This window comes from Antedon bifida, chromosome 8 (assembly GCF_963402885.1).
Source record: "Antedon bifida chromosome 8, ecAntBifi1.1, whole genome shotgun sequence".
Classification (NCBI taxonomy): domain Eukaryota; kingdom Metazoa; phylum Echinodermata; class Crinoidea; order Comatulida; family Antedonidae; genus Antedon; species Antedon bifida.
Genome location: NC_136233.1, coordinates 5,138,850 through 5,153,939, shown reverse-complemented (window position 1 = coordinate 5,153,939; position 15,090 = coordinate 5,138,850). Strand labels below are relative to the sequence as shown.

General features: G+C 37.3%; 2 protein-coding genes across 2 annotated transcripts in view; one reads left to right on the top strand and one right to left on the bottom strand.

Annotated features, from left to right (window-relative positions):
* LOC144850866 (transmembrane protein 70, mitochondrial-like) overlaps positions 1-15,090 on the bottom strand; it is a 164,376-nt gene that overhangs the window by 12,406 nt on the left and 136,880 nt on the right. The gene's annotated exons all lie outside the window — the stretch shown is intronic.
* Positions 805-15,090, top strand: part of LOC144850800 (rotatin-like) — an 88,133-nt gene continuing 73,847 nt past the window's right edge. Inside the window, exon 1 of the mRNA XM_078708244.1 lies at positions 805-967. Within this exon, the coding sequence (XP_078564370.1) occupies positions 907-967 (61 nt within the window). The 5' untranslated portion in view covers positions 805-906. The remainder of the gene's footprint in view (positions 968-15,090) is intronic.

Below are 15,090 nucleotides of genomic sequence, written 5' to 3'. Positions count from 1 at the left end.
AATTATTTCCAGCTTCTTGTGTGTGAAAAATAATACTTAAAACTCGTTTTGCTATGAAATCTTGTTTAATTCACATTTTGAAATACAAACATCATGAAAGTTAAAAAAAAAAACACTATTGGTTGTCTGCTGCAGCATCCGCCGGGATAGTTCTGCTGTTTCGCCATAGATGCTTGCATAGATTACTGCCTACTGTTGCGTTATCAACATCAATGGCTGGCGTCGTGGTCTCGTCACGACGTGCCATTACATCTCCTTGGTGTTGGTTTCATCGTGTTCGTTTCAGTACGGGTTGACCAGCACCCTTTTTTATGTGCCCGATTACGTTTGGCTCGATCCTCTTTTAACATTGGGCCCGATAGTCTTAATCGTTGGGCCCAATAGTCGTAATGGGCCCGATAGCCAAGTGTATCGTTTGTAAATCCGTTCCATTATAGTTTAAAATTGAGTTATCGGCACACATACCGAGATGAAGTGAAAACGGAGTATTTTGAGCGTTGAGATTGTTCTTAACGAAAAAGCGTACATTTTTATACTTTTTTATATATAACCTAGTACCTACCCAGGTAGGAAGCCCATATGGGACCCATGTCTTAAGTATCTGGGAATATGGATATGTCGACGCAACTCTAGAAAAAATGACGCTTAGTAACGCAATTTACTTACAGAAACAAATTACAGATATTATTTTTTCCCTCTAAAAAAAATAGTATCGTGTCAAGAATATATTCCCCTCTGGCGGCGGACATACCGCCTGGCTGACATAACGCATGGCAGACAGTCTGCAGCAGGATCTCTATCGGATAAGTCGAGTAAACGATGTGAATCCCCGCGAAAACCAACGAACATCAGTATGCAAAACGCACATGAATTGTTTTAATCATTTGCTGTACAGTATTTTAAAAGATGGAATCGAAATCACCGATTCGAAATGATGTTAATCTGAAACCTATTTTTTGCAAATTAGGTAAGTTAAACGTGTGTCAATTTAGAGAGAGGAGGAGAGGCTAGAGGCTAGGCTAGGCCCTACTCCTACCTAGCTGGCTTGGTGTCAGATGAAATCGGTCGCGCTTGAAATCGGTCGCGTTTGAAATCGGTCGCGATAAAATCAACTTCCGGTATTTTGTATGGCGCGCCGCTAGAGCTATACTTTTGATCATATCGGTCGCATTTGAAATCGGTCGCGTTTGAAATCGGTCGCGCTATTTTGTATGGATCGAGCGGGATGCATGCTAGAGCGGGATATACATTTTTCGTTTATATAGATTTAATTGATATTTTTTAGGAACTAGATTATTTATGTGTATATTTTTTACTTGGTTAATAAGTATTTATTATCATGTTGATTTATTTATCAATCATTAAATTAATTTTTTTTTTGTATTTCACAGGTCTCGGAGAAGGACTGTGTCTTTTCAAAATGGCCATTTCTAAACACGTTTAAATATTATATTAGGCATAATGTTATATTAGGCATATAATAATTTCTCTATCTATATGTACTGTAATTAATATATTATATAGAGAATATACGTATGTCGTGTCTTTTATTATGCAAACAATTACGTATGGTTTTAGGATATTAATAAAATATATAGATAACATGCCGTTATAAATCAATCTACCGGCCTACACTAGACTATGGCCCTGTTCAGACCCATGGCGTTAGACCGTTTTAGCGTACGACGCTAAAAGAATGTGTGTCTGAACAGTTGGAGATTAGCGTACAACGCGTTGTACAACGATTGTAACGTTGTAGTGGAAAACGGTTGATAGTACCGTTTTAGCGTACGACGCTACTGTAAGTCAACGTTGTATCCAATCAGAACGTTTCCTGTTATGACGCGAAACAAGGTTTGACCTAGGCTGACATCTTGTATCGTCAGTCAATGTGTGAGAGATGGATTTCAACAACAAAAAGGCCAGAATAAATAAGGCCTAACTAGGCTATAAATACAACTGTAGGCTACAAACTACATGTATCAACTGATTACCATTATATTTTCTAACAAATGACATAAATAAATGCACCTTGTATTTAAACATGGTGACTACGATCCCTTCCCCTTAGGCCTAGCTAAGAGCCATTCACGCATTTCATTCAAGCTGAATATTAGCGTGGTGGGACATCAAGTCACTCATTAATATATACAAGGCAGACTAGACTGGACAAGTTTAATGCTGAAAACCCCCTAACTCCTAAAAAATCAGTAAACAAACAAGGGGAGCTGTGTCTTTTTTATTAGCAAGTTAAGGGTTTTTTTTAACTGACTGGTCTGGACTAATCACAACAAATCAATTTTTCCACCCATGTGGTTAACACAATCTCCATCTTCATCATTAGGAGGCCTGCTTTATTTTCGTAACACAAGAGCCTGGGGAAAATGTTTTTTACTACAAAATAAAACAATAGAAACAGAAATTTGGCTTTACTATATTTTTCTTAAATAAATGCTGAGGTATGTTTTATTTACGGCAAATTTTGTCATAATTGTAGGGCTGAGATCTAGGCCTATATACAGTGGAAATAACGATAAAAACATGTGGGTAAGAGTACATGAATATGCAACTAGAAACCACCTGAGTGACGCACTTCCGTTGTAACGATAATCGTACGCTATGGGTCTGAACACCTCATTTTTTTCTCTGCGGTTTGTAATGTGACCTTGCTAGTAACGTTGTACGCTAAAACGGTCTAACGCCATGGGTCTGAACATAGCCTATGATGTACAATGATAGATGTGAGAATAAATAATGTATGGATAATAAAGGTGGACACGATTCTCAAAGAGGTAATCTGCACTGATATTTAAACATTTAGATTTACGAACGGCGTATGAATGTGAGACACTGTGTTGCACTTACTTAATTATTTATATTAAATGATTATTATAAATGAAGAAATAAAAGATATTCAAATTAAAATCTATAGTAGGCCTATCGCCGACGTATATACGTAAATTATATATAAATCATACTGTCAAATTATAGAAACAGTGCTTTATTCGGAATTATTATGGATAAGCAAGCCTGTGAGCTACAGCGATTTTAATTGCTTTTGCTTATCCTTGCCTCCTTAGATTTCCACGTGTCTTGATTTTGTTACCTATGTTTTAAATGTAGGGCCTCTTTCGATTTTAAAGGCTAAATAAAGAATGAATGAAGATGATCTCATAATCGCGTCGAGCATCTATAGCTCATTGGATCGTTTCACAAAAACACATGCAGGAGGCCTATAGGCCTATAGACGTTTCAAACATATGGTTATTAGTAATAGACGTCATCTTTACCTCGCCATGGACAACGATCGTACGTGTTTTGTCCATGATTTAACACTAACAAGTGCGTGTTTTTTAAAAAGGGGAAACCCCGTCAGCAAAATAACGTATTGTTAGGGGAAACAGCTGCACGATCATAGAAGGCGCATCTCCACAATATGGCTTATTCGGGGGTTTATTTCAGTAACTCGCCTTTTAACCATCCGCATATAATGATCATTTTACTAAAAACTATTTTAAACATTAGAAATAAAAATATACACATGATTTGCCTCAACAATAATCATTATAAATACAAAATAGAAAAATAACGCTTAAAAAAAGAACGATGTTTCGACTCCATCATGGAGTCATTATCAAGTCCAATGAATAAAATTTAAAAAAACAACTAATTAAATAACACAAGCCAAGGGTCAAAGTTTAAATAACAAAAGACCTATAATCATTATACACTTAATATTATCCTACATAACGGATAGAAATAAAATAGAAATAAAAATAAGGTGATCGATTAGTATGTTGTTAACGACATGGATATGATATAATCTGCCACAGTATGCATAAGTATAAAAATGGGTACGCTGGCTTTACGGGCTATATTGTAAAAATTATTGTTTTTAAATAAATTGTTCTCTTTTACGTAATTGTTTGCATAATAAAAGACACGACAGACGTATATTCTCTATATAATAATATATTAATTACAGTACAAATAAATAGAGGTAAATTATTATATGCCTAATATAACATTATGCCTAATATAATATTTAAACGTGTTTTAGAAATGGCCATTTTGAAAAGACACAGTCCTTCTCCGAGACCTGTGAAATACAAAAAAAAAAATAATTTAATGATTGATAATAAATATTTATTAACCAAGTAAAAAATATTCACATAAATAATCTAGTTCCTAAAAAATATCAATTAAATCTATATAAACGAAAAATGTATATCCCGCTCTAGCATGCATCCCGCTCGATCCATACAAAATAGCGCGACCGATTTCAAACGCGACCGATATCATCAAAAGTATAGCTCTAGCGGCGCGCCATACAAAATACCGGAAGTTGATTTTATCGCGACCGATTTCATCGTAAACCGCTGGACCTAGGCTAGGTAGGAGCCTAGCTAGGCTAGGCCTAGTCCTATAAAAAGGGCCTACTAACTAATACCAGGCCTCTAGATAGAGGCTAGGCATATCATAATAAATGATCAGTTAATACACAGCCCCGTGCAAAGCACACCCGCTACTGTTCAACACGATGTACCCAAACTAGGAACTTATTAATATTATATTTTTGCACACATTTTTCAATGCATCTCTTTGTGCTTGAAATGTGTTCACACTAAAAGGCCATTATAATAAATGTTTCTTGGATTTCCAAGAAAGAAGAAGAAGAAGAAAGAGTTCTGTATTTGATAATCATTCTAGGGCCTAGCTAGGCCTACTATTTTAACATAATATGAATGTATTTTATTTCAGTTATCTGAAACCAATATGAACGTAGCTTACTTGGCCTGGTGTATTTTTTTTTTCAATTCAGGTTACATAGGTCACCGACAGGTCACTGGTCATACATATTAGCCTATGTATAAAATAATCTGTGTATCTGCAAATTATTTATTAAACCGATGTAGGCCTATACAGTACATATTATTAGGTAGATTCATGAAAAATTCAATTCAAATTTCTCTAATCTCAATTAAATTAGTTTTATTTAAAAGAGCTTAGAAAACCATTTAAAATAAGGTGTCGCCCATGGTAGCTACAAACATAAAAATTAGAAGTGTCTCACATGTCTTTATAATGCATAAATCATTTTAATACAAAAATTATGTAAATCGGACCAGTATTAGCGGAGATATTATAATATTACCGTAGTTCCCCGGGTATAATCCCACCCCCCTTGTACGTGAAATTTGCCCGAATTTGGGAGGTGGGACTATACCCGGGGATTTCCCGCTGCATGAACTGAAAATGACGATATTTCTTCTGGCTACGATTTAGGCTATCTAAAAGCTATATTCCGATGTAGGCCTAGCAATTAGACGGCCAGGCCATCTAGGCCTAGGCGGCCTAATTGGTCTTACCTGTGCTATGCCTACCGTATGGATTGTCATCGAGATTTCTACTTAAAAAATACCCTAAAATGTGATCTAGGCCCACCTTCCTAAATCGACATGAACTCGATCATACGAGTTCTCCACGTTCACCCACACGCTCGAGTTCTCTGTGTAAATCGCATGTTGTTGCATGTGACACAAACTCTACTGCACAAGCCGGTCGGTATAGAGGGCGGTGTTTTTTTTACGGTAATCAAGCATGCACAGTAGTGTAAACAACAAGAAAGAATGTACACGACGGCGAAAGGATGTACAGAACGTGACGATCGGGTTTATACCTCCATGATCGGGGCATGCTAGCCTTAAGGTTGTATTCAACTTAACAATGTTTGATGAGTTTTAAGTCAGCCAAATTCAGAGAAATTACTCTATTTTTTTGGTGAGAAATTGACGTCGGCCTAGCTAGCTACAGTAGGCCTGGCCCACCTCTGGCCTAATGTTAAATTATACACTGGGACTTTGCCCGGGGATATGCTTGCGTGCGAAGGTAATCGTAAAGTCGGGGGTGGGATTATACCCGAGGTGGGATTATACCCGAGGAACTACGGTAATGACATCATTTGTTGGGAGCAAATTCCTTTTATTTTTATGTAGTCCGTTATAACACACAGACAACGGATTCAAGTCAACGATATGGAACTTTATTCACTACTATATACAACTATATACAAGAGAGAGTATTAAGGCTGAGAGCTATCTTATATCAATGTAATTGAAACTCTGCCACATGAATAGATGAGGCTGGCTATATACAATGTGTTGATCCACCCTGTAAGCTCATTAAGTCTGGATTTTAATGAGTACAGAGGAGCCTTGATGGGACCAATTCCACAAACAAGTCAATAAATTATGGGTCTATACAGGAAGGAGAAGGTCTATGTATGAAGGACACAATTAATCACCTGTTTACACCTATTATACCAGATATGTGTACCTTACAGTATAAAATATAGCATTTTTAGACCATTTATTTACTGTATGTGTATTTTCATTATTAAATATAATGTCACATGAGCTTAGTATTATAAATAATTAATTATGTAATACTAAAGTTCAACAGTCATCATCCAAGGTCAAGGTCACTGTTAAAGGTCATCAGTAAAGGTCACAGGAGGTAATAAATAAGAAAGCATAAAAAATATTTGCATTAATGGAAAATCGCTCAGATAAGAAGACATCTAACTTTGACTTTTTATTCTTTATTATTTTTCGTCGCTTGTTCTTGATACCAACAATTTTCGCTCGCAATGTACTGTTCTTTATACTTTTCACGTCAGCATAGTTTTGTCCTAAAATCTGGAGTGTCCAAGTGATGTGCGTCGAAATTGGCCGCTGTAGTTTCAGCACAACATCTCGCATTTCAAGGACAGCACCATTAGTAATGTGTTGACCATTAAGTTTACAAACGGCATCTTCCTTAAGACTGGATAAGTTAATCCCTATGGCATCAGAATACACACCAATATAATTTTCATCCTCTTCCATGTTCTTAAATAAAATTGCCAATAGTTTTAGACAATTTAAAGCCTGTAAATTAAAATAAAAATAATACAATTGTAACGATAGATTCTTAGGGTGAATACCATGGTGTTGTTATGCTTACATATAGAGTTCTGCGGTGTGACGTCACAACGGTGGATGGCGCTGCGTGGTTGCTAGCGCAACCAAAAATGCGTTCAAAGCTATATGTTGATAACCACTATAGATTTGTGTTTCTATCAAATTATGTATCTTAGCTTGATTATTTTTAACTTAAACTTTAGTTGAAGAATAGATAGATTATTAAAAACAAATATTTAGTGATCTTTTGAAATTTTAATTTGTTTTTATTGAAAGTTAATAAGTTTTAAAATGACTACTTCAATAAGCCTATTCCAAACCATTGGTGAACTAGGAGTCACTCAGACAGGTTGAACGCATTTTTTGGTTGGCTAGCAACCATGCAGCGCCACCTACCGTCCATGCAGCGCCACCTACCGTCGTGACGTCAGCACCGCAGAACTCTATAACATATTAAATAATTTAGCAGACCTTGATTTATAAATGTCGTGGTTCGGGAATCCTTAATATTGATTTGCTAGGTTTAGACCATTAAGGTTTGGTTTGTGAAGCCATGTATCCCATGCAACAAAACAATACGCAAGATGAGGCTGCATTTACTCTGTATCATTTATTTTTCTAAACAGGAACAAACCAGTATTGGCGAGAATCCACACTTAAAAGAAATACAGTATATAACATGTCTTACTCAGACAACAACTAAAACAACTTCTGCAGAACCAACGCTCACGCAGCCTATTCGATATAATCATTCACCTGATATGCAAATACGCCCGCGAATACCAGTAGTGAACAATAGCAATGCAATGCAATATATTGCGCCACCAATAATGTAGGTATAAGAAACTTCGGAAGCTTTCCGATCCATTACAATTTCCCCGCTTGGATGCCCTTTTGACCCAAAAGGAGCGAAACAAACAAATTTATTTTTGAAGAGTGGACATGGGTAAACGATATCGATTTTTGGGAACACCTTTTGTAGAACGAGATGATCGCCTTGGAATTACTCCCGAATCATCACGCTCAACATCTATTTGTTTATCAGAATTCACATCTACAACAATCTTAAAACTTTCAACATCATCGTCAGATTCAGACTCACAACTTTCATCTTTATAGTTTACATCCGCTTCTAGACCATCATACGGCAACCACTCATTCCAATCAAAATGTACCGGTTCTTCCACCACACTCCTAGGATCTGATCGCAATCGTCTGCGGTTAACATAATTCAAAGGACCCCCAACTGCAGAGCGGATACCAAAAACGTCTGCTTCTTTGTTAATAGTCTCAACAATATATGAGTGCTCCTCGAACTTATTAGCCAATTTATGTCTAGTATTAAAATGTCTTCGGCGAAGTAAAACCCGATCACCAATTTCTAATATTTCCTTCGGAGAACAAGACTTATAACGATGCTCTTCTTTAGCTGCTGCTGATTTGATTCTACGTGAAACCACTTCATATGCCCTCTTCATGAGATCAGCTTCTTTAGTCAAATAATCCTCAGACCAATCTTGTTCCGCACCTCCAATAAAGTGATCTAATGGAATTAATGGTTCACGACCAAACATAAGAAGATACGGTGTTACACCTGTAACGGTATGAGGGGTGGAATTATACATAAACACAATATGCTGCAGCAATTCGGGCCATTTGTGTCGATCTTTCGGGCTTAAAGAACGCAATAAACTGCATAAGGTCTTGTTGAAACGTTCGCACTGCCCATTACCTGCAGGCCAATACGCCGTAGTGCGAGATTTTGTCATGCCATAAAGACTACATATACCTCGAATAATTTTACCCTCAAAGGATCTACCTTGATCCGAATGTAACCGTGCTGGCACACCATAATGGGAAAACCAATTATCTCTCAATACACGAGCCACTGTATCAGCCGTCTGATCTTTACATGGGACCGCTAGTGAAAACTTACTAAACACATCAGTCATAACAAGAATGTCCTCATAGCCTCCCTTTCCACGATCCATCTTTAAGAAATCTATAGCAAGAATCTCTTCGGGACGAAAGGCTAGAATATGACGAAGAGGGGGTTTGACCGTTGGTGTAGGGACTTTACTAGATACACAACTAAAACACTTGGAAATATGCGTACGTACATCACCGTTCATACCTGGCCAGAAACATCGACGCTTTAGAAGTTGTATAGTCCGTTGAACTCCTTGATGAGCCCATTTATCATGACATAAATCTATAAAAAGATTGCGCAAATTAGTAGGCACTAACAATTGATGAATTTTACCATGGATATCTTCATTGATCTCTCTATACAGAACTCCACAAATCTCTCTATAACTTGTCCACTGTCTCAACCAGCCCAACATTCTAGAATTATCTGTATTGTAGCGGTCACCAGGACACCATTTTTCCATCCATAATTTCCAGATTTCTCCCAATTCCCTATCTTTCTTCTGACATTCTGCCAACTGCTCATGAGAGTAAGAAGGAAAAATAGACAATGCCTTGTTAATACTACGTGATGATTGATCAATCTCAATACATGGTTTACACTTATTAATTGAGGGATGAGAATCAACATATATATTAAGACATGAAGCGATAACTCCTAGATCTGACTTAAAATCTGTACACACGCTAATCGGACGACGACTTAAAGTATCGGCACATTTGTTGCTAGAACCTGGCTTATATTTGATTTCAATATCGAACATAGCTAACTGAGAGACCCATCTCATTTCTGTAGCGCCAAGCTTTGCAGTTTTTAAATGCGCTAAAGGATTATGATCAGTAAAAATGGTAACCTTTGAACCCTGAATGTAAGAAGCGAATTTATCCACCACTGCCCATTTTAGCCCCAACAACTCCAACTTAAAACTCGATAAATCAGGGTATCGGCATTCAGCACCACGAAGACTTCTACTTGCATAAGCAATTGGATGAAGAGAACCATTAGAGTCCTGCAACAAGCAAGCACCTAAACCTTTCAAACTGGCATCTACTTCAATAACAAATGGTTCATCAAATTTGGGATATACAAGAACTGGGGGTTTAGTTAAAGCATTTTTTAATTCAACAAATACAGCTTCTTCAATTTCAGTCCAACGAAACCTGTAGGCCTTCCCCGCTTGTGTGTCAGACAACCGGGTTACCAAATGCAAAGGCGCAGCAATTTTGGCATAATTACAAATAAACTTTCGATAGTATGAAGAGAGTCCCAGAAATGATTTAAGTTCAGTAATGCTTTTTGGCGTTGGCCAGGTCAGTATCTTTTCTATTTTCCCATAGTCTACAGCAACTCCAGCAGATGAAATAACATGACCCAAATAGGTTACCTCCGTCTTAAAGAAATCGCACTTCTTGCCCTTAACCTTTAACCCATACTTATACAATCTAGACAACACATTTTCTAATCTAGATAAATGTTGTTTAAACGAAGAAGAAAATATCAAAATGTCATCCAAGTACAACACAATCTGAGTCAAATTCATGTCGCCTAATACATATTCCATTACACGTTGAAATGTTCCCGGGCTATTAGACAGACCCTGCGGCATACGAACAAATTCATACAGTCCCCAAGGAACCCTAAATGCAGTTTTATTAATAGATTCGTCTGCCATTATAATTTGGAAAAATCCATGAGATAAATCTAAGGTAGAAAAATAACAAGACCCAGTGAGTACTTCTAAAACCTCATCAATGCGTGGTAGGGGAAATGAATCTTTCAACGTTTGGAAATTCAACTTCCTATAATCAACGCACATGCGCAAAGACCCGTCTTTCTTTTTGACCAACACAATGGGACTTGCAAATTCGCTCTTGGACGGCCTAATTATTCCCTGGTCTAACATTTCTTGTAACATAGACTTAACACTTGATATAGAATGAGGAGGAATACGACGATATGGTAGTCTAATTGGAGTTTCATCTTTTAAATTGATAACATGAGGAATAACATCACACTTTCCAACATCAAAAGCACTATGAGAAAAAACATGATTATATTTGGACAATAGGTTAGTCACTAGTTGAGTTTCCACACAATCAAGGTTACCGTTGATAATTACCCCAGGCGGTAACTGCTGGCTCTCAGAATTTAACTCGGTACCACAAAAAGAATTAGAATAAGAGTGATTAATGTCATATAACTTACGCACAGAACCGACGGATACAAGTCGACTTTGGGTGTGGTCACTAAATTTACAATCATCAATATCAGATTTTACACTACCGTCAACAATGTCTGAATGTGAATCACAAGGAACAGTCACGTCAGAATGTTGCAAAGAAACTAAGATACTTGATTCATCCTCATCTACTTGCAAAAGAATTTCAGCCTTTCTATTCCATGGAGCATCAACATGTGTAGCTGTTACCTGTGAAAGATCACGTAATAGATGGAAACCTTGTAATTCGCGTAAAATGTTACACCCAATCAAAACAGGATATTCATTACTATGATTAGTTACAGTGACAGCATCTGAAACTACCAAAAAGCTACCAGTTAACTTTTGTTCACCTATAACAATGGGAATTTCTACATATCCTTCGATTGGAACCTCCACCCCACAAACACCGATAACATTCATGAAAAGTCCATTAACAGATCCCAGCTCTCCAACAATTGACTTTAACTGCTTATTATAGACCGATGACGGAATTATTGAAGCTTCAGCCCCTGTATCCAAGATACAACCTAACTCAGTTGAGCCTATTCTAACGATAGTACATGGACTTCTGGCTACTAATTTATCTACTAAAACAGCATCGGAACATTTCAAGGACTGGGCGTTAGACATATTTCCATTATTGTCCGTGGCAACAACAGGGATATGAACTTCACGTTCAACATTACCAGTTGGAATTGGATGATTGGCTTGTGACTTAGAAACAGTATTAATTATATCTTGAGTAGGCGTATCTGAATCACTACGTTGGATACCCGGAGTATTAGAATTACTACTACGATTCTTATGTGGACATGCATATGAATAATGACCTCTTCCTCTACAAAACCAACACAACCCAGAAGGTATTTCACAATCAGATTTGGTATGACCATTTTTACCGCAATTGTAACATTTTAAAGGACCTGTAGAATTTTGATTAAACTTAGGTGGACTAGATATAAATTGGGAACGCTGAATTTCGCTAATTTGTTTCTTTAATGCTTGCAATTCTCGCTTTACTTCTGATAGTTCTGAGGGCCGTTCATTACATTCTACGCCATGTGCACGCGGATTTGTCCTAACAATATCAATTTTATACAACTCAAGAACTTCTTCGCGCATATCAAAAAAAGATTTTCCTCTAAAAGCTAGCTCAATGCGACGTAATTCACGCTTAACTGTAGGATCACGAACACCGTCCACTAAACGCTGCTTTAAAGTAGTATCTTGAAGATGTCTCAAAGCGGATTGCTCAGAGGGGCGAGACGCTTCGACAAGTTGGGAGTACAATTTCATTAAAGAAAGGCTATATTCAGCCAAGGTTTCACCCGGTAACAATTGCCTAGAATAGAATGCTGAACTATATGATGCAACAGAATCCTCCGATTTAAAAGCGAGTTCTAAAATTCTTATAGCCGCTTTCACATTCTTCCCATTTTCACACATGCTCATACTGCATTTAACCTCATCCTTCGCACAGCCACCAAGATGACTAATCAGGGTATCGTATCGATCATCATCGCCCAACGAATAATGATCACAATAAATTCGAAAATCTTCAAGCCATTCTTTTAACGTAAGGTCCCCAGGAGATCTTGGAACACCCTTAAATTTTACTAACTTAATCGGAGGAGCTTTCTGAACCGAAACGCCTTTTAAAACATTAGTTAATGCCGCAATCATATCATTAACGCCATCGCCGCTTGCAGCTGCTTCAGATTTAGATTCGCCTAGCGACATTGCAGAAGGTGAATTTGTGACAATATTATAGTAACTACAAATACTTTAAACACTACTACAATAAACAGGAGGTGGGACTATACCCGGGGATTTCCCGCTGCATGAACTGAAAATGACGATATTTCTTCTGGCTACGATTTAGGCTATCTAAAAGCTATATTCCGATGTAGGCCTAGCAATTAGACGGCCAGGCCATCTAGGCCTAGGCGGCCTAATTGGTCTTACCTGTGCTATGCCTACCGTATGGATTGTCATCGAGATTTCTACTTAAAAAATACCCTAAAATGTGATCTAGGCCCACCTTCCTAAATCGACATGAACTCGATCATACGAGTTCTCCACGTTCACCCACACGCTCGAGTTCTCTGTGTAAATCGCATGTTGTTGCATGTGACACAAACTCTACTGCACAAGCCGGTCGGTATAGAGGGCGGTGTTTTTTTTACGGTAATCAAGCATGCACAGTAGTGTAAACAACAAGAAAGAATGTACACGACGGCGAAAGGATGTACAGAACGTGACGATCGGGTTTATACCTCCATGATCGGGGCATGCTAGCCTTAAGGTTGTATTCAACTTAACAATGTTTGATGAGTTTTAAGTCAGCCAAATTCAGAGAAATTACTCTATTTTTTTGGTGAGAAATTGACGTCGGCCTAGCTAGCTACAGTAGGCCTGGCCCACCTCTGGCCTAATGTTAAATTATACACTGGGACTTTGCCCGGGGATATGCTTGCGTGCGAAGGTAATCGTAAAGTCGGGGGTGGGATTATACCCGAGGTGGGATTATACCCGAGGAACTACGGTAATGACATCATTTGTTGGGAGCAAATTCCTTTTATTTTTATGTAGTCCGTTATAACACACAGACAACGGATTCAAGTCAACGATATGGAACTTTATTCACTACTATATACAACTATATACAAGAGAGAGTATTAAGGCTGAGAGCTATCTTATATCAATGTAATTGAAACTCTGCCACATGAATAGATGAGGCTGGCTATATACAATGTGTTGATCCACCCTGTAAGCTCATTAAGTCTGGATTTTAATGAGTACAGAGGAGCCTTGATGGGACCAATTCCACAAACAAGTCAATAAATTATGGGTCTATACAGGAAGGAGAAGGTCTATGTATGAAGGACACAATTAATCACCTGTTTACACCTATTATACCAGATATGTGTACCTTACAGTATAAAATATAGCATTTTTAGACCATTTATTTACTGTATGTGTATTTTCATTATTAAATATAATGTCACATGAGCTTAGTATTATAAATAATTAATTATGTAATACTAAAGTTCAACAGTCATCATCCAAGGTCAAGGTCACTGTTAAAGGTCATCAGTAAAGGTCACAGGAGGTAATAAATAAGAAAGCATAAAAAATATTTGCATTAATGGAAAATCGCTCAGATAAGAAGACATCTAACTTTGACTTTTTATTCTTTATTATTTTTCGTCGCTTGTTCTTGATACCAACAATTTTCGCTCGCAATGTACTGTTCTTTATACTTTTCACGTCAGCATAGTTTTGTCCTAAAATCTGGAGTGTCCAAGTGATGTGCGTCGAAATTGGCCGCTGTAGTTTCAGCACAACATCTCGCATTTCAAGGACAGCACCATTAGTAATGTGTTGACCATTAAGTTTACAAACGGCATCTTCCTTAAGACTGGATAAGTTAATCCCTATGGCATCAGAATACACACCAATATAATTTTCATCCTCTTCCATGTTCTTAAATAAAATTGCCAATAGTTTTAGACAATTTAAAGCCTGTAAATTAAAATAAAAATAATACAATTGTAACGATAGATTCTTAGGGTGAATACCATGGTGTTGTTATGCTTACATATAGAGTTCTGCGGTGTGACGTCACAACGGTGGATGGCGCTGCGTGGTTGCTAGCGCAACCAAAAATGCGTTCAAAGCTATATGTTGATAACCACTATAGATTTGTGTTTCTATCAAATTATGTATCTTAGCTTGATTATTTTTAACTTAAACTTTAGTTGAAGAATAGATAGATTATTAAAAACAAATATTTAGTGATCTTTTGAAATTTTAATTTGTTTTTATTGAAAGTTAATAAGTTTTAAAATGACTACTTCAATAAGCCTATTCCAAACCATTGGTGAACTAGGAGTCACTCAGACAGGTTGAACGCATTTTTTGGTTGGCTAGCAACCATGCAGCGCCACCTACCGTCCATGCAGCGCCACCTACCG